The sequence below is a fragment of the Neopelma chrysocephalum genome, unplaced genomic scaffold (genome assembly GCF_003984885.1).
Source record: "Neopelma chrysocephalum unplaced genomic scaffold, ASM398488v2 Primary Assembly neopelma1_22b, whole genome shotgun sequence".
Taxonomy (NCBI): Eukaryota; Metazoa; Chordata; class Aves; order Passeriformes; family Pipridae; genus Neopelma; species Neopelma chrysocephalum.
In genome coordinates, this window is record NW_020897690.1 from 6,754,931 (window position 1) to 6,777,628 (window position 22,698).

Consider the following 22,698-nt stretch of genomic DNA (forward strand, 5'->3'; position numbering starts at 1 on the left):
CAAATTTCTTTATGTATCTTCTGCTCACCTGTGTTGAAGACATGACAGTAAACTGTGTGGATCTTCATCTAAGCAGTGTAGAAAGCAGTAAGCAGTTCTCCTTTACAAGGTCTATCTAATTTTCTCATAAGGTAACTGGAAGTGATTTGACTCAAACATGGACAAATTTGAGGGAACTGATTGTATAGAAGCTCCACTGGTGGAGTTGGGCCTTCAACTTTATTTTGTCATATAATGGCTCAAACATATACTGTTTGCATTTAATGCTATCTCTTCGTTCTTTTATAGAACATTTTATAAACAGCAGATGAGCAGTTGATATGGAGATGCTTCTAGAAATCTGTGGGATTTAACTACGAAGTAGCTTTAAATACCTGGGTTTTTAAAAAAACCTTCTGCCTGCATGTGGAGGTGGAGAAAAATCTGAGCTTTCAAATTTTGGCTAACAATCAAAGCAACAAAGAGTTTTTGCTAACTTTGGTGTGTTTTTATTAATCTCACAGCCAAAAGATGTATTTTTCAAAACACAAAGGAAAAAGTGTTGCTGGTACATTTTGTCAAATATATCACAAAACAGCCATTAGAACCAGATAAGGAAATCACTATTCTTTTAATGATGATCATGCAGCAACAAAATAAAAATGCTCTGTTTAATTTTTACATGGGAGAGAAAACTGCGGAATCCTTACAGCCTTTGCTAAAATAGCAAAATTTGGCTTTTCTACTTTGCTGTGTTTTGACAGGATATGACACAGACCTTACTTTTGCCAGAACAGGACCAAAAAAAAGTAAAAAGTATTGCCTAGCAGAAGAAGAATGCATCAGAGTAATATTTTTAGCTGTTTACCAGTCACTGTTGGAAGTATAACTTGATGCCAGAAGCAAATTGAGCAATTGGTGCTATTCACTGAATTTCATGACTGCACTTAGCAGCAGCAACTAATTCAGGACAGTACTTCAGTGTTTGGTGTGCTGTATATGCTGGATGCCTTAACAACATTTTCCTAACAGAGCCAAGCTTTGCATCTTGGTTATGTAGCTAGTGGTATATGCAGCAACGTAAAGTCTGACTTTCTTTAAGGGAGCATTTTTTAACCCCTAGATTCACTATTGCTTTCTTCTTTGTGCTTTCCCTATTCCGTTACTAACATAGGAGAGGCATAGAGGCTGGCTAAGCAATCTCTTAGAGCAGCCCCTCTAACCTGTTTCGCGATTTTTCTCCCATCTGTAGCTTGATGGAGCGTGTGTGACTGTATACAAACATGTACGTTCTATTTGGATATAATTATGAGTATGGATGAATATTAAAGGAACAGGTGCTTGAAATAATACAGGGTGTTCCAGATGCTGTGTTCCTTTTGACATCCTGTGCCAGAAAGAGGCACAGACAGAATCAAAGGTAAGCAGAAAATTTAGTTAGAGAAAGGGGGCTTTGGAACAAAGTGTCTCTATATGTTAACCACTGCTAGTGCTAAATTGCAGGACTTTCTAAACAGCCTATGGGTTAAATGCTGTAAAGTACAGTACATGCCAAGTGTTAATTGTATAACCAATATTCTAACAAAAGTGTGCTAATTGTATGCATTGCATGAGTTATCTCATACTGTATCACATTGTTTTAGAATTGTATGTTCTTAGGCTTTGGGGAATGCTCACAGTATTTTCTTTCCTGTATTTTATACAACACCAAACATGTCTTTAATTAACAGTTCTTCAGTATTAAAACCCATCTGTGTGATTTTAATCCTAGGCAAAAAGAGAGCAAAAGTTAATTTTGTGTTTGGAGGATCATTTTGCATTTGACACTTTTATGTAGAGTTTTGGGAAGATGCCTCTAATTGTTTTAATTGTTTATAAGAACACAATTATGTTTATAATAGTCATTATACTGAAGTGTCTCCTCATTCTAAAACCCTTATCATGCATTGCTTGCACACAAATGCTTCTAAATCTCTGATGTGGTGTTTCATTGTAAATGTTAACTAAATTATGGGTTACAAATATGCAGTTGCATGCTATTGTTCGATTCTCCTCTCTGCTTCTGTCTTCCCTGTTCTGCGATGTGGGAGGTTGAATAAAACTCAAATCAGATATTGGAGAAAGCAAGATTCTTGCAAGTAACAAGAGGTGGTCTGTCTTTTAATAATTAGGCAGAGTTCACATCGTCCTGCTGCCCTTTCTCTGATATGATTGCTCACATAGAGTGTGAGAAAGTGATGAGGTATTAATATGAGAGTTAAATTTTGCAATTGGGCCACTTGATTCCGTGGTGTTCGTGACCTCAGTTGGCAACAATCTTATGGAATGCATATTCTGGTGGGGTGAGGGCATTGATTCTGAAAAGGGAGGGATCAAGCGAAATTCCTTTCTTAGTCAGGTATGTGAAGCACATTTTGTGTGCACTAATATGTACCTAAACTTTTGAAGGCTACCTGGGCTTTCTTGATTGCAGAAAATAATAATTTACTGAAGCTGTGAAGTCCAAAAGGTGTTGTGTTTAGTGTATTTCATAAACTTAGTCCCCTTTAGCACCTGATAGTGATACAGTGGCTCTTAGTCCTTGTCTTGTCTCTTAGCCTGAGAGCACAGACACCCTTTTAGGGAAATACCCATAGGATTTTCACGATTCTAAGGGCCTTACAGAGTATTGTAAGCAAAAGGAATAATAAACAAGAAAAAACCTACTGCTAGCTGAAAATAGTTTCTTTACCTTAAAAACCAATGCAGGAGCATTTGCAAGGCAAACTACTAGCAGCAAGTTTTGAAGGTCTTGCTCATTTTTCATTCAGACTGTGTACAGTCATGGAAACTCCTTGTCATCAGCTACATCACTTTATGGGAGCTGTAAATGAAAATAGATGTTTGTCGCTCTACATAGTTGGGTTGCAGTTGAGCTTTAGGCCATTTTTGCTTGTCTTGACCTTATCCATTTCTTTCTTTTAGTCTCTACATTTTTATATATATTCTCTGACATTATATAATAGAAAGGGAACTGGAATTTGAGGGAGAGGTACTGTTTTTGCGCATTGCGGATTTAAGAACCAATGTTATCTGAGCATAAACCAGGTGCATGTGTCTTATTGGGAGAAATGAATGTTAGCGTATTTCTCTTAAAAATATATTTGAGTGTGCAAGTCCCTTCAGTTTCAACAAATTTAAGACACTATTGAGGTTATGTTAACACTGAACAGTGAAATGTGCTTTAGTGATGTCTAAATTACCACATCAAGCTAATACGGGAAGAGGACCTGACTTTACTTAGCTAATTAGAGAAACTCTCTTGTTGGCTGGGAGCAGTGACATGTTAAATTATGCTTTGGAGGACCTCAGTATCTGTATGTTGGTGCACAGGGCTGCAGGGTTGGTCATAACCAGTTTTGATGTTTCTTTACTGTGCTCTGTTGAATGGAAAAAGCTCTTATTGTTAGCCTAAATACTAAGGTGTAAGACAGCTTCACAAAAGGTACATACAACTTTTTAAATACTTTTTTTTAATAGTAGAAGAAAGAATTATCTTGAAACTGCATCTGGTTTGCAATGAAATTGTAATACTGTGAAATGACAGTCTAGCAAATGTTTTCACAAATTAGGGAAAATAAAGAATTTTGGATTCCCCTGTTTAATTCAATGTTGTATTTTGAATTATTTCCTAATGAGCATGGAATTAACAAAAATGAAAGCACTTCCTATGAGGAATCTAAAAATGAGTGTGAAGAGCAAACTCCATGCTTGCGGTGTGAAGTGAATGCAAAAGCACTTAGCAAAAGAAAAAGTCTAGGGGAGCAAAAGGGAAGTGAGCAGGCTAAACAGCAATGTGAAGGTGGATATTAAAAAGCAAAAAGGTGATCAAAAAACAGCCTATGTCTGAGGAAGGTAGATTCAGGTCAGTGAAAGTCTTTGTTCTTCTTTTTTTTTTAAAGTCATTTGCTAGAGGCATGAAAATTAGTTATAAAACTAGTGAAACTAGTGGATTGTCAAGGGGAAGTGACAGTCACAGAAGACAACACAATGGGTAAAGAACAAAAAAGATTTTTCTATATCTACATCACAGAGGAGTTCAGAAATGTTCTTAAGCTGCTTTTTGCAGAGCAAAAGGAATTTTCTCAATGCAAAACACAATTTCAAGGCAAGAGAAAGTGTTATAGAGTGAATCATGCAATTGACATGGTACTCACTCTAGTTTTAAGGAACTAAGAAATGGAGTGAGCAAGTAAATGATCGTCATAACTGGCAGTATCCTACTTAACAGTGTTTCTTGTTAGAGGCTTGTTTGGTAGGGAATGAATTTTAATTCTTGATAGTCCCCTTGATTCATTTTTAATCTGCTTGATTCTTCTGCTGGGTGAATCAATAGAAATGATAATTAAGAGTACAATTACTGGATATGTAGATAAGTATAAAAGACTAGCATCTTTAACTTCATGTGGTGACTTGATAGAAATATGAAACTTTATAATGAAAGTGACTCTTTTGGAATTTTTTTTGTGTCTGTGAATAAGAATGGTGTTTTGATTTTTTTTTTAATAGGATGTCAGACTTCTTATTCAGCTTAATTACTGCATACTAATCTTATCATTTCAAGAAAGCTTGCAAAGTATTTTAGTAGTTTCCATACTGTAAGACACCCTGAAGTAAATAATGGTATTGATGTAATATTGACATTTATGCTTTTAAAATAAACATTGCTGTGAGTAGGCTTCAAAGCTTCTTTTAGTTACAGTGTTTACAAGTTTCAGAAGGACTGTTTGGTTTATGTGCTGTTGATATTTTTTAAACTAGTCTTTGCAGCCAAGATCTGTGTAATTATTTAAAAATTATTTATGATTATGCCACTGCAGAATGTTACTGGTAGTATGTGTATTTATGGCACTAATGTTTTCTGAATGTACTTTCTTCTATAAATACATTTTTGAAGTGTTCTGTAAATGTCGGTAACTTTGAGTTTGTCATATACTCCATTGTTTTGTTCACCCTGTTCATATTATAATAAGATACCTCCTAATCATATTATAATAATCTACCTTTTTAATAAAAAAGTACTATTTTTAGTTAGATACTAATAGACTTAACTGTTTGAAGTGAGCTTTTGGTTTGGTTTTGTCTTTTAGGAAACTCTGAGCTGAAAGATAAAGAGGACCAATTTGGAAGAACTCCGCTTATGTACTGTGTATTGGCTGACAGGCTGGACTGCGCAGAGGCTTTACTGAAGGCTGGAGCCGATGTTAATAGAGCTGATCGTAGCCGAAGAACTGCTCTCCATCTTGCTGCACAAAAGGTAATTTCCTTACAAGTGCTCAGCCATTGTATAAACTTATGGTTTTCACAACAGGTATGAGGTGGATTGACCCTGGCTGGTACCCAGCAAAGCCACTCTGTCCCTCCCCTCCTCAGCTGAACAAGGGAGAGAAAATTAATAAAAGACTCATGGACTGAGATAAGGGTAGGGAGAGATCCCTCACCAGTTACTGCCATGGGCAAAACAAAATCGAGAAAGATGAATTCAATTTCTTACCAATCAAATCAGAGTAGCATAATGAGATATAAACCCAAATCTTAAAAACATCTTCCCCATTCTCCTTCCTTCTTCCAGGGCCTAACTTCACTCCTGAATTCTCTACCTCATCCCCCAACCAGCAATGCAGGGGGACTGAGAATAGGGTTTGCAGTCAGTTCATCAGTAAATCTCTGGAGAGTTATTTGTTATTTTTTAGTGGGTTTACTCAGTGTATTTGTAGCTGTCTGCAGAGACAGTATAAGGCATTGCTGTTATAAGAATTTGTACGTTCTAGGAAAAACAGTCCTTGTCTATTTTGGGATAGCTAGTTCTAAGTAAAGACTAAATTTTGTACACTGTGATAGTCCTTAGGATTTTACCATTAATTCAGTGGATATAAGGCCAAAGACTGTTAATTATTAGTGTTATGTTTGAGAATTTGTATATTCTCGGGGTATGGATATGTCATATCTCAGGATATGGAATACCAAATCATTTTGAGGTCCAGGAGGGAAATACATTACTGTCTGTTTTTCCTTCTACAATCTCAGTCTATAACACTGTTCAGTTACATTGTTCTACCGAAGAAGTGTTAAAGGAAGTATTCAACAACAAAATAAAAGGTCATTTAAAGTATAGCTTCAGAGCTGCAAGAAATTTTGTGTTTGTTTAGGGCTAGGGGAAGTGTCCACAGTAATTGGAGAATGAGAAACTGCTGATGGGACAAGATAAAAAAAAAAGGGAGTTGTCTAGCTGACCAAGACATTTGAGTTCATAAACTGTGAAAAAAACTACACAGAGAAGGTTAAAAATTCAAACTAAAAGGAACAGGCTTTTATTTACTATTTTACTTTTTATAGTATGTTTAGAACTGTAACTGCTTAAAAATTAAAGTTGTTTTGGCTGTGTAAGCTGTGTCGTTTGGTACCAGTTAGAGTGCCTGCCATGATTTTCATAGCAAACCATTTTGATTTATAGTATCTTGTCACCTGTTCATAATCATAAAGAAACAATTAAATAGAGAACCACTTGGGAAGATAATAATAAGGTGATATTCTCCAGGTACACTTGCATGGGAGTCCATAGGGACTGTGTGGTCTGTGTTACTGCATCAGTTATTGAGAAATGAAGAGTTCATCTAATATTTTAAGTTTACAAATTCCTTAGGTAAAAACGTTAACTATTAAAAACTAGCATGAATGCATTCTTGAAATGTGTATAGTAATGCACAGGATTGCTTGGCTGACATCATTATTAGCTACAGTAGGTTGTAGTTGACTTGAAATGGGCAAATTCATCTACTTGGTTACATACCACTACACCCTGATCAAATATTTCAGTCATCATCGTAACCTTGTTTCCGGTGTACCAGGGTTGACTTCATGTTTCTAAGTAACCAGCTTAGTGTGAATGTTGTTGTTTCAAAGATAGGTATTTCATAAACATGACAATGTCAGAGACTTAAGAAATTGCTGTAACGTACTATACTTGCCTGGTGTTCATACAGGCTTTTTGATTTTATGATGTGATAGACACATGAACATTTTAATCATATTAAAAACTTAATCTTAAAAATTACTTTTTTCCCCACGTTTTTAAAATACATTTTAGTATGTTAAAACAATATAAATTCTTTCTTAAATCTTCGTCTGACTGTTCATATTGTGGGTATTTGTATTGCAGCAGTTCAAGGCAAGAGATATTTTGCCTCGGCATGTGCTCTCCATTTCCTTTATGCCTTGCTGCAATCCTGAAGGTTGCTTTTGTACCATGGGATACTTGGACCCTTCTTAGCTGTGTTTTCAGTTGACAGTGCAGATGAAAAAGTAGGTACATGCTGTTTTAGCAGTAGATTTTATGTAGCCACACACTTACTTGTGTAATGTACTACGTAGACGTGATTCACCCCGTAGTCAGGTAAGCGCTTGTAGCATTGTAGTGCTGGGGGGCGTAAAGTGGTCAGGAAACAGCCCTTGTGGCTGCTTTTCATTTGCCTCACTTAGCTGTCCTTTAAAATTGTGTTCTGTGTCTTCTGAGCAGTTACTTGCTATTGATGTCAGCTTATGAAATTAACATTTCATGTGTGTAAAATTTTGTCTTTAGTCTTTCCATATTAACATTTTAAGATCTACATTTCTGTCATGAATGCATTCTGAAAGATGTATAAAGTTAAAATTCAAAGCAACTTCATGTTTCATGCAGTTTTGGCTGTTTAAATAATGTTTTGTATTCTTCTTATTTCTCACTGATACTATTGTTTTATATTCTTTTTTTTTTTTCCCCAAAGTAAAAGAAAAATTCCTCAGTAACCAATATTGAAAGTTGACTTTCAGATAGAAAAAGAACATACCGAGAACACCGATTTCCAGGTTGCTTTGTCAGTGTTGGTTAATCATGAATCTATTTATTTATCAGGGCCACTGTATAGATTTTGTTTGTTCAAGCTTGTTGGTCAGTCACTGTCACTTCATCAAAAACAGATTCACATGACTTTATAAATGTCCATTAATTTGTAGTCACAAGCATGAGTTGTTTAGAATGACAGTTCTTGGAGATTCAGATTCCTAAATTGCATCCTATTTTTCATTTTCTTTGGAGAGAGAAGTTAAGATTTACAGACCTTTACATGCAACCAGCAAAGAGGACAGGAAAGAGATGATGCTCCTTTCCCCACAGATATTGTTAAATAAAGAAGATGGAGGTAAAATGAAGTAAGGTTTCCTGAGTCAGAATTTTCCTCTCTAGATACTACGATTACTTTTGCCATTTTTTGCTATCTCTTGGGAGGGCTTTTGGATCACCTTACTCATCAAACCGCAGCAGACATACATCCTGAGGGCTAGAGTTTGATGCCGGAATATTTGAGACTGTTTAAATCATCATTCTACAGACTCCCTTTTCATGTCCCTTTGCACTCGTTCTTCTGAAACAGTCTTGCAGTTGATTTGACAAAAAATGGTCTCTGCTGTCTTTTAGAGCCACAGAACTGTCTTGGAGACAAAGAATTTGTGAGAAGATGCTCTTCTAATGCCAAACAGAAACAGTGATTTAGCCATCGTGGACTGAAGGAAGCTGAATGTCTTAATTTGTGTATTTGGATTCAAGATGGTGTCTCTCCCATTATAATCCTGGTTATCATAAGAAAAATTGGTTTCATTCTCTGCAGGATGAGATGAAACTATTCCCATTTTTCTGTCTGGAGAATTCACTGTAAGAGAACTGTCAGTTCATGTCTTAAAGTCCTAGTAAAATAGCTTGTGGGTTTTTTTGATCCCTGTAATAGAACAAACATTCAGAAATGTGACATTGACCTAAATTCAGTCATAAATCATCACTATTAAGTAAAATGAATTAGAACTCCAATTGCCTTTCTTCTCTAGGATGTGTTTCTGGTTGGATAGGACTTAACTGTAACATCATTCCATTAATACTTGCATAACTACCTTCTGACTACACCTATATGAGTTACAAACCTTGGTGAGTATGTGTAAACACGTATGTACATACCAGCTCTCCATTATATTTTAGCTTCCACCTCACTGCAAGTGTTATACTTCTAGCTATTTTCTGCAGGATAGCAGACCGCTTTTGTTTCCATTATGTTTGTTATTACTGTTTGCATAAGGAGTTTATGTTGTAAAAGCATTTCTTCCACTCCTTCATAATGCGAACAATCACATCCAGTGTTCAAAATGCAAATTCTTATTTTTTGATAATACAGGGTTCTTCCTAAATTATAGGTAAAGATTTCAGCATGACCCATATGGTCATACAAAATATCATCTGACATAATAGTTTCACCTTAGTTCCTTAATCCTTCATCTTTTCCTGGTAGCACCTCTAGCTCTTTTTTAAGTAGTTATGTTCTTACTTTAGGTTGTTAAGTTGTTGTTACTTAAGTTGTTACTTTGTGTAGTTGATCTCCTCCTGAGTATTCTTGTATTCTCTACCAAAAATATTTTTGATAGCACAGCTAGGCAGACTGACCTGTGCTATTAATGTTCTTTCAGTTCCAGGGGTTTCAACACAGGTAAGAACTGAAGGCAGTCTGATTTCAGTACCCTGCTCTAGTGCAGTTTTAATAACCAGGTCATATTTACCAGTTAATGAGGAAACTTAAGGAAACACAAAGTTGCTGTGTCATCCTTGTCTCGCCATGCTTCACTCAAATGGCTTTTGTCACTGGAGCATGTGTACAAAGCAGTAGTTACTTGAAGAATTGTCAGGTTCTCATCTGTTCTCATCTCAACAAAAAGTTCTTATAATCTCTCTGTCTCAGACTTCGTTAGTGACATTCTGGGCTATTTACCAGAAGTAAAGCTTAGGATATTAATGCACTTGGTGGTGCAGTCCATTCATCCTAGAGATGAGTACCTTAGGGCACACCGACTTGCTTATTCCTTTTAGGCATCTTACTGATGTAGGTTTTCACATTGTCATTGCCTAAATTGTGACAAATTAACCTCACCCAAGGCATACATTTTTTAGCAATTCATTATTTTCCAATTGTCCTTGACATGATTTTCTGTCATCAGCCTTTTGATGGAGATGCTTCTGTCTTTGTAGGCAGAAGGCCATGTAAATGAAGTTTCTTGGCTTTTCTTTTTGGATTTTCTTCTGTTCCACTGTTTTAGTCTCCTTTTTCAAGTGGACAGGTCTCCCGAGCAATTTTGAAAGGGTGCACACCCTTTCAAAAAAAAACTAAAAAAAAACACAAGAAGGAGAGGTCAAGTAATTAACTTCAGAAAATTTAAATTAAAATGCAATCAAACTAAAAAGACCCCAAAAATCCAAACCCACCAGAAAATTATACAAATTATTGCAGGAGTGCCCTGTGAAGATTGCCATGGGAGTTTCAGAGGATGGTTGTGACTTCCTGAATACAGATGTAATTTACTGGGAGCTGAAACAGTGACTGATTGCAACAGAAGTAGAATCATTAACATAATTTGCCAGTGATTTCACACTGAGCAATTGCAGTACTATATGGGTACAGGTTGTTTAAACTGGTATAACTTAGATTATTGTGAAATAAACATACTGTGGAGACAGATATAAGTACTGGGATTACAGCGTAACAACAGGCGTTCATTTCCACTTGTAAGCATTCTGGTAGCAATTTGCTTATAGTGCTAAATTGCAGCTTGTTTGAACACCCACATGTGATGCTTGTGAACGGAAATGTTTCTACGTACCCAAAGTACCTGTATATGTTTTGTCATTTATCTTTCATTAAGTAATTCCAGTTTAATTTAAGGGGAAAAAAAAGCATGCCTGCTTCTTTCAGAATTTCTCGCAGAGGTTGCTCACTTGCAATCTGTTTACTCTGTGCTGTAATCTACCTGAATTGCTCTGAATACCTGAAGTGTTAATAAGGACAGAAGAAAAAATTCTGGGTTTTTTTTTGTTGGATTCTAATAATATGCACTTAAAATAATCTATCAGGATGCTTAACTGTCAGGAAGATATTAATGTTGGCTTCAGGAAGATTAATACAACCCCAGTGGGAAAATGTGACATTAGATGCATTAAATATTGTGTAGCTTATGTTATTTATTTGCTGACTTGGTTGTTGATGAATAACAGTACATATCCAGGATGCAGTTAGGAATTCTGTGTAAAGTAGGAGAGTATATTTTAAATTATCTTCAATTTTTCTTAATCTAGAAAAAATGGTAGTTCCTGTATATTCAACAGTAACCATGAAGGTAAAGGGGAAAATAAGAAAAGACAGGCTGTGGCAAGCATACGACATGGTAGAAAATTAGAAACAGAAGGTAGTCTTTAGTTCATTTATTTTATGAAAGTTTATTCCCAAGTCTTATCTAATGATTACAATCAGGATAGTTCAAGAGCCCCAAAACCAGAATGTTATTTCCCCTTTATTGAGCAAGGAAAAGATATTTGTATTAAAACCTCTTGAATTAACTTGCCAGGGAGCAAGCTTATGCATTTTTTCCTCGCTACCTTTTTCAAGATGTGTTTCCCAGACCTGTGGTCTCTCAAATATTTCATAAGGTTTATTTGATCTGCATAAAAGAGCACAAGTGCTTCTAACTTTCTTTCCCAATCTATATAATGAAAATAAATAATCAGGGTACCTTTCAGAGACAATGGTGGTCAGTTCATGTTCTTTTTTCCCTCAGGCCAATGACCTTTTGTGACATTCCCTCTTAAGTGAGAGCTCATAATGATCAATATTAATTCTATGCATGTGGTTTCATGAAATGTGAATGAGCTTTACATTCGTTCTGTGACTGTCGTGTGAACATACAATTTGATTAAATATGAAAAATCAGAACAAACCAAGGTGTAAAACAGGAATGTTTGCCAGCTAGCCAGAAGAGGTGACTTTTTTACGTGTGGGACTATAGTTTCCTCTGTGTTTAATTATGCTACCGACAGTAGCCATGATACAAATGTTTTCTTAACTTTCCTGGACAAAGAGTTTTCTCTAGTGAATACAGCCTGAGGATGCTCAAGGGCAGAAGGCACAGCTTCTTGCATGTGATTTGTGTGTTACATTACAAATAACCTGATCTGGCTACCAAAGTGTTAGTCCCATTCATGGCCTTCCTCTGACCCCTTTTCAGAACTGTGGAACTGCTCACCGGTCAGTGAGTTGACAGAGAATGAACTCTACAAAATAACAATTAATTTTTTGACTGTTTGGCGCAAGTCCTCATGCTTCCAAATGCTTTTTGCTATTGCTTGTCTTGATACTACCATTGGTCTGTGCTGTAAGTCCTATTGAAATGCTTGAAAAATAGCTACAGGAAAAGTTTAAGAACTCACATTGCTACAGAGATCTGATTCACAGTATAGTCCCTGAGAAAGATGTGCTATCACTGCTGAGAAAGAATAATAAAACAGAGGATTTGCAAGGCTGGAATTTCCTAAATGAACATTGACAAAATGAAAAATATTCTCAAAACCTTAGGCAAGAATGTAGCAGAGTCCTATTTGAGTTCAGGAAGGAGGAGAACCCTTTGGAAGTTGGTTTTTTCTGTGTGATAAGTAGCAGCTGTGACTCTCTTTCAGGATCCCATATGTCTCTCCTAATTCTGCTTTTGACTGTTCTTTAGATTTCATTAATACTTCCATTTGCCTCTGCATTGACCTGTCTTGATTCAGAACAAAATAGTTAAATATGAAAATGTGATCTTGCAATCAAAGTATTAGTCTCCTCTTATGAAACTCAGCACTGCAATGTAGCTCCAAAGCATCTTAAATTTCACCATTTCCACACTGAAATGTTCAGGGTGGCTTGGAACATGATTGTACACAAGAAATACTACATGATAGAAGCATCTTGTGGAGATCAGTGTTAGATAAGCTCTCTTGCATGTAGCTAAAGAGAGAAATTATTGGTCTGAAAAGGTTCTGGGAAATCAAGCAACACTAGATATTATGAGAATGGTCAGAACACTGTCTTGTATATTCTTCAACTGCAGAAATTCTGCATCTTGATTCATTAGGGCATCACAGATGTGAAGGAGAGGAAAGACTTTCCAAGTCAGTTACAGTATGGAGCAGCATCATTGAAACAGAAAGCTTGACAAAAGTTTTGTTGGCACAGAGAGCTTAATTTGGGCACTGCTTTGCAAGACCAATATGTGATTCTCATGTATTCAGGCAATATGTTTTCATCTTGCACACCTTCTCATGCCTTGTAACAAGGCAAGAACGTGCATATTGTTGGTTCCTCGTTGTGTTAAGTCCCTGTAATCATAAGGTATTCAGCAATCGTCTGTCTACTGTCAAACTGTGGGTTAAAATTCTGCAGAAGATAAAATTGTGGAAATATGGTTATACATGTCAGATTTCAGTTGCACAGCAGATACTAAGGCATCTGAATCTAACTGGTTTTATGTTAGCACGAAATCACATTTTAAGACAAGGTTATGCAAAAATTTACATGCCAAAGCAGTTCTTTTGACTTCAAGATCAAAATTCCAGAGTAGCTAAAGATCAAACTCTGTCTCTATACAGAGTTCACTGATAAAGATGGTATGAATGTATATAGCCTATAGCACTTGTAAAATTAACTTTTTAATTATTTTAGTAACTGTTGGTTACTAAACTAACTTACTCTAGTAAAACATGTTTGAAAATATTGCTTGCAATTTGTGACTGCCTCCCTAACTATAGCTACTTTCCAGCAGACATTTTACGCATCAAAGGATTTAAAGCATGGCTTACCAAAAAATATAGCGTCTGTTATTGTCTTTGAGTAGGATTGGATTGTGAAAAAAAACAAATAAAGCTCACTGAGGCACTAAAATGCATTATTCTATGAATATCTGTCAGGTTTGCTGTATAGCCTGCTGTAGACAGAATGCTTTTACCTACTTCCATTCGTAATAGCAAAATAGTATTTTTCCCCATTTAGAATAGTAGAAGCAAAAGCTGAAGGTGGATGGGGTTGTTTAAAGAGAGGGTTTGCAGCAGAAGTGTTTGTGGACTACTTAGATTCTACACAGTAGAGTGTATTTGCATGGAAAGGAATGGACTAAGTATAATGCCTGCTCTTTGACATGAAGAAGTGTTGATCTCGAGTTGTCTGGGGCAGTTGATGACTGGCAGCCATCATTGTAGCATCCATATTTTGCAGGATTTTGTTTTACTTGTGAGATTTGCAAACCTAATTTAAAAGCAGAACAAAGAATAAATAGATTTAAGGTTTTTGTGAAGATGAATGGATTAGTTCTTGCTCTGTATAAGGGATGTTCAGATATGATTCTTAGGGAGGCACATCTGGAACACAACTTGAAAAATATAGTGGTATATAATTTCTGATTCTGACCTGTTATAGTGGAAAAGATTCTCACTTATCAAGAATAGTGATCATAAACCAAATATTATAAATAAGTCTCGAAGCAGAAAACTCAGGAATAATAACAGGGTAGACAACTCATTGGGTTGGTAAGTCTAAATCTTAAAGGCATTTACAGATTTTGCTGATATGATTAGACGTTAAGAACAGTAATTTTTCTTCACTCTTTGGCACCAGCTAGAGCTCTAGCATAACATTGTTCGTTGGTTTTGGTTTTTGTTTTTAACAAAAGCTCTTCAAAGGAAAAAAGGAGAAAAAAACCCAAATGAGAATAATGAACTAGGTAAAATAAAATCAAATTGGGAGAATGATTATATCACAAAATTACATATCACAGAATATTCTGAGTTGGAAGGGACCCACAAGGATCACCAAGGCTACCAGCTCTTAAGGCCCAACTCTTATGGGCCCTGTATGGCCCGTACAGGGATCAAACCCACAACCTTGGTGTTATTAGCACCATACTCTGACCAACTGAGCTCATCTCAGGGTCATATGTATTCCATTTCTCTTTAATCAAGGTACGTGTTAAAAAGAATGAGAATCTGCTAAATAAGAACAGACTATAGTAGTGAGTATAACCTAGGACAAGTAGGAGGTTTGTAATATAAACAATAAGAGAGTTTTTAATCCTGGAAAACCTAAACAGCTCTCAAGAACACTGGACCATCAGCAGTCACCAGCACAGGCCTATTCATGTTTTATGTCTTTAACTAAAACAGCTTAAATTAAGTTTAAGTTTTCATGTAATTTGATTTGGTATTATTTTTTTGTTAGTAAGCAATTTTCAGAAATGTAGGAATTCCTTGCTGGAAAATATATTTCTCTTGGCATAGTTGAGAAATCAGCTAATTAATTATGGTAGGCAATGCTAATTGCTTTATAACTGTTTAAATAACTTGCGTATTCTTACATTATTCTTTTGATTGCCTGATCTTAACAATGTTCCTATGGTTGTGGTGTTTTACTTTGGTGGCTTTTTAGTGTTCCCGTCTGTCATTTGTTGTAATAAACAGACTCAGTTTAGGGACTGTGCCTCTGATCTTGTTGTTTCTGGTTCTGGGTAGTACTGCTCTAAGAATAATAAATGTTATTGCTGCTTTTCAGTTTGCCTCAGAGTGATGTGACTTGTGAGGTCCTATGTCACTAGATACTGCATATTATTCTAGGAAGAGGATTTCTTTTTCCTTGAGAAACAACTGAAGCAAATTTATAGTAATAAATTCAAATTACATGGTCCTGGTTTATATCAATCTGCTAAAAAGAAAGAAAAAATTGTGCATATTAAATGGAATAACAACGTTTACATCTCTCTGTCATAGCTTGGTATTGGGATTCCTTTTTCAGTGATGCAAATCCTTGCCTCATGTTTCCCAGCTCAGGCTTGGTTTTCTGGGGTTAATTTTCCCAGAATTTCTGCCAGGGCCTGAGAAGAGCTCGGTACAAAGGGAGTCAGTACAGCCTAGTGGAGAGCAGAGTCATGAGCATTTGCATCTCTGGAATGTTTTTATTGACAAACGGTAGTCTGCTATTGACATTCGTGTCCCTTGGTGATACTTCTATCCTAGCTTATCTTTGCTGGTCAAATGCCTTAATTGTTCTGGCCTTTAATTCAGTCAAAGTTGGTGCAGAGTGGAAGAGAAAAGAGAAGGAACAGGTCTAACAGAGCATCAAGCTTGAGCTGTGAAGCTGCTGGCAACGATCAACCTGTCATAATGTTATGATTTGTTCATTTTTATACCATTTATTAGCCTTTACTTGTTGTGCCATTTGGCCTCCAGGGCAGATAAAGTGCTGTCTAATTTGGTAGGTTTGCTTCTGTCAGAGTGGCCTCGACAGAGAAGGTGTTAGCTGTAGTGACAAATAATCAATAGCTGTCGTTGTCATGAGGAACGTGAGTAGTTGGGCCTTTCATCTGGAGGATTAGAGGTCTAATTGGATTGAGAATAGGGAGGGTGAGCTGTTGGGTAACCCTGTCAGCTATGTTAAGCTGTCAAATGTCAGCCTTCCTGAAAGGAAGAAGGAATGGTTAGCTTTCAGAAACAAGGAAGAAGACATATGAAAGCTTTTTAAAAAGTAATAGAAAAGTGGAATAGGCCAACATACACTTTAACCCTTTCTTGTTTAATTATGTATCTTACTAATTAATGAAGATGTGTGATGTGCACACTCTCGCTTTCTCTCTGAGACGGGCAGAATTTGCGTGAAACAGATTTGGCAGCATTATACCAAATCAGACTGGTTTTATGTCTTGAGAAAAAGCCAGTTAACTACTCAGGTGGGGAATATAAATGCAAAAGGTTATGACATGAGAGAGGAAAACATCCACCGATGGAAGGAATCAATTAGTAGAAGCTGTGAGGAAACTGAATATTTTATTTTAATATTTTGTTGTAAAGATTTGTCAGTTCAATAGTACCAATATATTTTTTAAGATATTAGTAGTACTAAAATAGTGGTTTCTTTATTTGTCATCTTATTTTGTCAGTCTCTTCAAAGAATTCTTAACTGTAACCATACCAGTATTCCCTTTCTCTAAATAACACATTTTCCCTCAGATCTGTAGTACTTGGCCATAGTTACCCATGTACTGACCACTCTTACCAGGAGCTAGCATCCTTAATTGTTGATGACCTGGAAACAGCAAAGTTTTTAGAGGGGGGAAAAGAGCTCTTTTTTTTATATCAGCTATGTAAAGAAAAGACAATTTTATATTTTTCTTCTTTTTATTTTTTTTCCTTTGGGCTTGTAGATACTTTAAATCTCATAGTTTTTTTGGGTTTTTTTCTGTGTTAGATCATTTATTCTGAACTAGTGGTTTTACTCTTGATATTTCAGTTTGGATTGATCCCCCTGCTGCTGCCCTCTCTTCTGTAGCACTTATTGATGATTATTTGGACTCACGACATTGTTTTTGCTGGTGGTCTGCTGTAAATACTGGCAAGCCTATCCTTAATCTTGAGTTTATCTTTGCAGATTAGTACAGTGATGTAAGTATTCCAGAAGCAGAACTCTTGAACAGATTGTCTGTTACCACATTTCAATGGCTTATGTGTCAGAAAGCATGTTTTTCTCCCCTTTGAGATTGACTGCCTTCTCATCTTTGTGTGAGAGTCTATATTCATTGTGTTGAATAATTTTTGGGTTTGCAATTAGTTATCTGACAGCTATTGTACCTCTGTCATTTATTTTCTCATAATCCAGTTTTCCTGACTCATTTTTCTCTGTTTTATTTCATTGCTTCCCCAACTCTGAGTTTATGATCTTGATATTTGTTTTTGAGTCTATGTAGTCTGGTTTAAGCACATTTAATCTTCTGCTGTGAGCTACAGGAAGGGCAGATGAAGAACTGACATCATAGATTGCTCTTGCAGCTTTAAGTGTGTTGAAGAGAGCTGAGATTGCTGAGCTACAAGAGAAGTACTATGCTGCTGTGGCCTGGTTGGCTTCAGTATCCATGAAGCTGACCCAGTATTTCTACACTGTGTTATAGTCTACTGTATAGACACACTGTGATAAAATGAGCTGGTAATAAAAATAAGCCCAGGCCTGTTTATTATTAGAATTTTTTTAAATTATGTTTTTAGCTGATTGAAAATCTGTCCATTCTTCTGCAAAAATCTTTTTTACAAAGTTCTGTCTTAAGTTTTATTCATTGTGATAAAAAGCATGAATAATTCAGTATCTTAATTTCCAGAGCTTTACCTGCACATGCTACTAAGATTCTCGCTACTAAAATCCTTGCCCTGTATTTTTTCCCAGGCAACTTCCTTGTCATGGCAGTGATCTGTGGTTTCCCCATTTTCTTCCCTTATTTGTCTAGCTCAAACATCAGTATTGGTGATGTTTTCTTTCTCTTTTCCTCCAGCAATGTCACAGCTATTTTCATTAACCTAATTGATGTATTTTCATTGTACAAACTATTCCCTCTCATTTTCAAGCATGATGTAATTTCACTTCTCTGCATCTCTCTTCCACTTCTTGTTCTGCTAACTCTCCCCTTTTCCTCCATTTGTCTTTGTACCTTTTTCTACCATGTTTTCTGTACTTAAAATAATCCAAGGAGGCTATTGTCAGGCCTAAAATATATACTGTATTATCATCCTACTGCTTCCATTGAGCAGTCTTGATCTCAAGTGCTTGAAATTTGAATTTGAAATTTCATTGAAAATAATAAGAAATGTCTCCAGCCTCTGTGATTTTCTTAAAGATTTTGCAAATATGAATCAAGTGCAAACCATGGTGGCAGAACATTGAGAAGCTCTGCTTGTGTTGTGTTTCTCAGTGGAAAGGAACTAATTCTGCATGGCATATGGAATGATATCTTAAATATCTGTACAGCCAGCTGGTAGAATTACTTTATTTTCATCTATTGAATTCACCATATACTTTTGTGAGTAAAGTTTGGAAGAATTTCTGGGCTGATGACTTACCCATTTTCACTTTTTCCGATCTTTCCTAAGTCTTCTTCCATAGCAATAATTTTTCAGGCTGCTATCAATGAATGAAATCATTTGCATTAGATTATGAAAATTATAAATTTACCCAGAATGAGTAGATAAAGTGATCCTGTACCAAAAAAAATCTTAACTGAGTACTTAAGGCTAAAAAAACTATTGATGCATAACTTCAACTCAGAGATTTTGTTGCAAAGACAAACTAGAACTGAGTAGGATGCAAATGTGCCCAGCAAAGGCAAGTACTTTGTGCAGGCATGAGCAGTGCTTTTGATACAGAACATTATTCCATGTTGCTTGATGTTTGGCTGTTTTAAGTTGACTTAATTATCCTCTTTTTCAACTGCTAACTCTCTTGTACATACTCTACACCTCTCTCTTTTTGCCTTATTCAGAGGATAGGTGAAAATTTCTCTAGCATTTGATCTTGAAAGTAATGGTTGCATCTTAAAAATGGTATTCTTTTTAAACATGGTGCTTACTGTACTTGAAGTGCTATGGTAGATTTCCTTTTGGTTTCACTTATTGATGTCCCTTGATGCACAGGAGACTTGCCTGGCTCTTCTCCCAGGACAATGATGTCTGCTGCCAGGTCTGTACCTTAAAAAGTACCTTTGCAGACAAAGACATCTCCCTGTTTGAGTGTCCTTTCTGAAACATCGTTCTTGCATTAATTGCCCCTCTGCAGCTGACCTCATGACTGATCTTTAATGGTTACAAGAAAAAATATCGTTGTTGGGACTGAGAAACTACTTACTTGTTTGTGTCCAGATTTGGCACTGACAAATTAAAACAGAACTATCACTAGTGTTAGCTCATCAGTTTGGTTTAGTTCAGTTTTGTGAACTGTAGAGTGATTTCTGTTTGAATAAGGTGACTTTTCCCAGCTATTCTGTGGTAAAAAGTGAAGGTGTTTGTTTTCACTGATTATAAATGTTATTTTAATTTTAAGAGAATTAGTTTTGTGCTAAATGTTTCCACATACACTTCAATAAATGTAGTGCCAGCAATAGATCATTTTGAAACAGCACACCTTCTACTGAAATCTCCAGGAATCTTCTATCAGGTGTCTGACACCTCCTTAATCTGATGCTCAGGCTTGTCATTTGAATCAATAGTATACTAGATAGGATGTCTTCAGCATGCAAGGCTTCTGTTATAGAAGGTATTTGAAAAATATATTCAGGTCTTATGGCCAGCCACAAACTCCAGGAGCACTAATCTTTCATTTGTCTCTCTCTTTGTCTGTAAACAGTTGGTTAAATTGTTGATTAAAGAGAATTAAGTGAATCACACTGAAGTCAAAATGGATATGTATGAACTACATAAGCAAATTATGTTGTTGCCTTGAAAAGCAGCAGCTAATGTCAGCATTTCATAAAATACAAAAGTAATTTAACTTACCCATTAAGGTTATACATTGTTTTGTCTCTTTGTAGAGCAGTTTGGAACCCTCTATTGTTACACATTTTTTTAATTAACAAAGAAATAATGAAGAATGCTACCAATTTTTATTAATGAGGCAAAATTTCTGCTGAAATAATTACTGATTTATGTTATGAATATAATCTGTACGTGTTCAGTCTTCTGATGGGAACATTTAAATACAGATAGAGATACACATAAAGGACATATTTTTTCAACATTGTTAGTATGGTATAGATTTGGGAAGGCTTTGCAACACCAGCCTTGAATTGTTATTTTATCTACCTGTAGTCTGAACAAAGAGAAATAAATCTAATACTTCTAATACTGCTAGGATGTAGTTTGAGTAGCTTATGAAGGCTTTGATTTATTTACCAATACTGTAAGTAGATTATGGCTTCATTTTAAATCTCAAACATCACTGTAGCGTCTATAGGAACTATAAAATATTGCCATATGTAAAAGTAGCCTGAAGTGTCTTAATAATTATTTAAATTAAAACCTACCTACCTTTATTGCTGGTTGTTTTCAATAAGGGTTGTGTGTCTACCTCTGTAATAGTTCTGGAGACTTCGCTGTGGCTGGAGAAATGTTCTCAGGAAATAGAATTTGAAAGTTTTGCAATTATTTCGCACAGTGGTTTGTTATAGGTCTTAAGATATTTGAAATATATTTAAATCACATAAAAGACGTGCATTTATTTTCAGATAAAACAGCAGCTAAAATAGTAAGCAAAGGAATCTTGGGAAAATGTGCTCAAAAATGAGCATATATGCAAAGTTTTCATTTTGTAAGCATCGTTGCTTCCAGCAGTCTATCAGGACAGGACATGCACTTAGATGATTCAATTAAGAAGTACAAGGCAGTAGTGACACAGTACTGGTCAGAGTGATGCTTTGTAATAATGGCAATTAGTTTGCTTCCAGAATGAAATAGTACTGCACAAATTTAGGATAAAAAGTGTGGACTTGTACTGGACTGATGGCTGTCATTCAGACTTGTTTTTCAGGTAGAATTCTGTCATGGATAATACTGTTATTTAGAACACTTTTATGAGATTAAAAAAAAATCATACATATATTTCAGGGATATATTTTGTGGTTTTGTAACGCTGCTCTTAGTTCAAGATGATTCAACTCAAAACCTTTAAGATCAAGAAAATTAATGAAGTAAATATTTTCTAGTACTTGTATTTTTGGGGAGGAGGGAGTCAGTACTTTCTGATAAATCTTTCAAATCACTGTTTTTTGAAGTACAATATTTTTTGAAAGCTTAGTCTTTGATTCTTTATGAAGAGGTGGGCAGTGATCCTGTAAATATGGATGATGTGTCTCAGGCTTTGTTGTAAATCCCCAGAGATTGTGTGTTGTGGGTACTTCTGCCTGAATGACTTGAAAAGAACACTACAAGAAAACAAATTCAGTAACAGTGGAAGAGATCAACTGGAAATGAGGTTGCTAATTGCATTTTCATCCTTGAAATGTTTTTTACATGAAAGCCACTAATTTCTATAGGTAGACCATAACATTTAGAGCTGAAGAGCTGAGAACACAACACAGAAAAAACGTGTACAGGCCATGGATAAATGAGGTCAAAGGCTGTAAGATGCAAACACCTATTTTCTTTCAACTTATGCTGGGAAACAGTTTTACCTTGGCTTTTACAGCACTGGTCAGTTGTCTGTTGTATTGTTCAACTACATTCCAGTTGATAGTTCTGTCTATTCCTATGGAAACAAAGATATTGAAGCCAATCTTGCAAGAGGCTTTAGGGAGAAGTGCTCTTAGTTGAGACACTGCCTTGCTTTCACTCAAAATGTCTGATAGTCAGAACTGGCCTGAAGTCGTGCTGACGTATTGCCTAAGATGCTTTGGCAGACAGATGAACACGTTCAGCTTGGAAACTGGTGAATAAGGTTTCTCTTCAGCTGGCTGAGAGGTTTTTCTCCAGTTGAGTGTTTTACTTTTGAGTCTAGAATGCCGCTAATGAAGATTGCTAAAAGGGTACTTAGTAAGATTAAACCCGATGTCAAAAATCAGTGGTGTTTTTGTCATGGTTGACTTGAAAGGATTAGCAAAACATCACATATTTAAATCCACCAGTGGTTTGTTAGATAGCAGACATGGCATCATCTTTGTCCACGCAGAGGTAATAAAGAGCTTACGGATTTTTTCTTTTCAAAACTGTAGTTCAATGGATGACTGCTAAGAGTTATGTCTAAAACAGTCCTAAACATTTTCTTTTACTTCATTTTTCAGTTACATTGTTAATCAAGGAGTTAATCTTAGTTTTTGTAGAATCATAAAACGGTTTGGGTTGGAAGGGACCTTAAAAATTTTCTAGTGATAACCTTTAATTTTTACTCAAATTAAAACTACCTAAATGCTTGATTTCAAGTTTTCTTGAATTAAACCATTTGAGCTGTGACTAAATTGTTTCAGAGCTAGAATAAATACTGGTTCAACTCCCTGTAATTAATAAAATTT

The 22,698-nt window shown here is 35.8% G+C and overlaps 1 protein-coding gene across 9 annotated transcripts in view; it reads left to right on the forward strand.

Moving 5' to 3' along the window:
• Nucleotides 1-22,698, forward strand: part of INVS (inversin) — a 95,649-nt gene that overhangs the window by 5,367 nt on the left and 67,584 nt on the right. For 6 of the 9 annotated variants that reach the window (XM_027678968.1, XM_027678927.1, XM_027678944.1 and 3 more), the window contains exon 3: nt 5,109-5,275. In XM_027678968.1, coding sequence (XP_027534769.1) covers nt 5,109-5,275 — 167 coding nt within the window. Of the gene's footprint in view, nt 1-1,123; nt 1,400-1,599; nt 2,222-3,696; nt 3,884-5,108; nt 5,276-22,698 lie in introns of those variants that run through there. The other 3 variants (XM_027678987.1, XM_027678977.1, XM_027678996.1) reach the window with 3 other exon arrangements.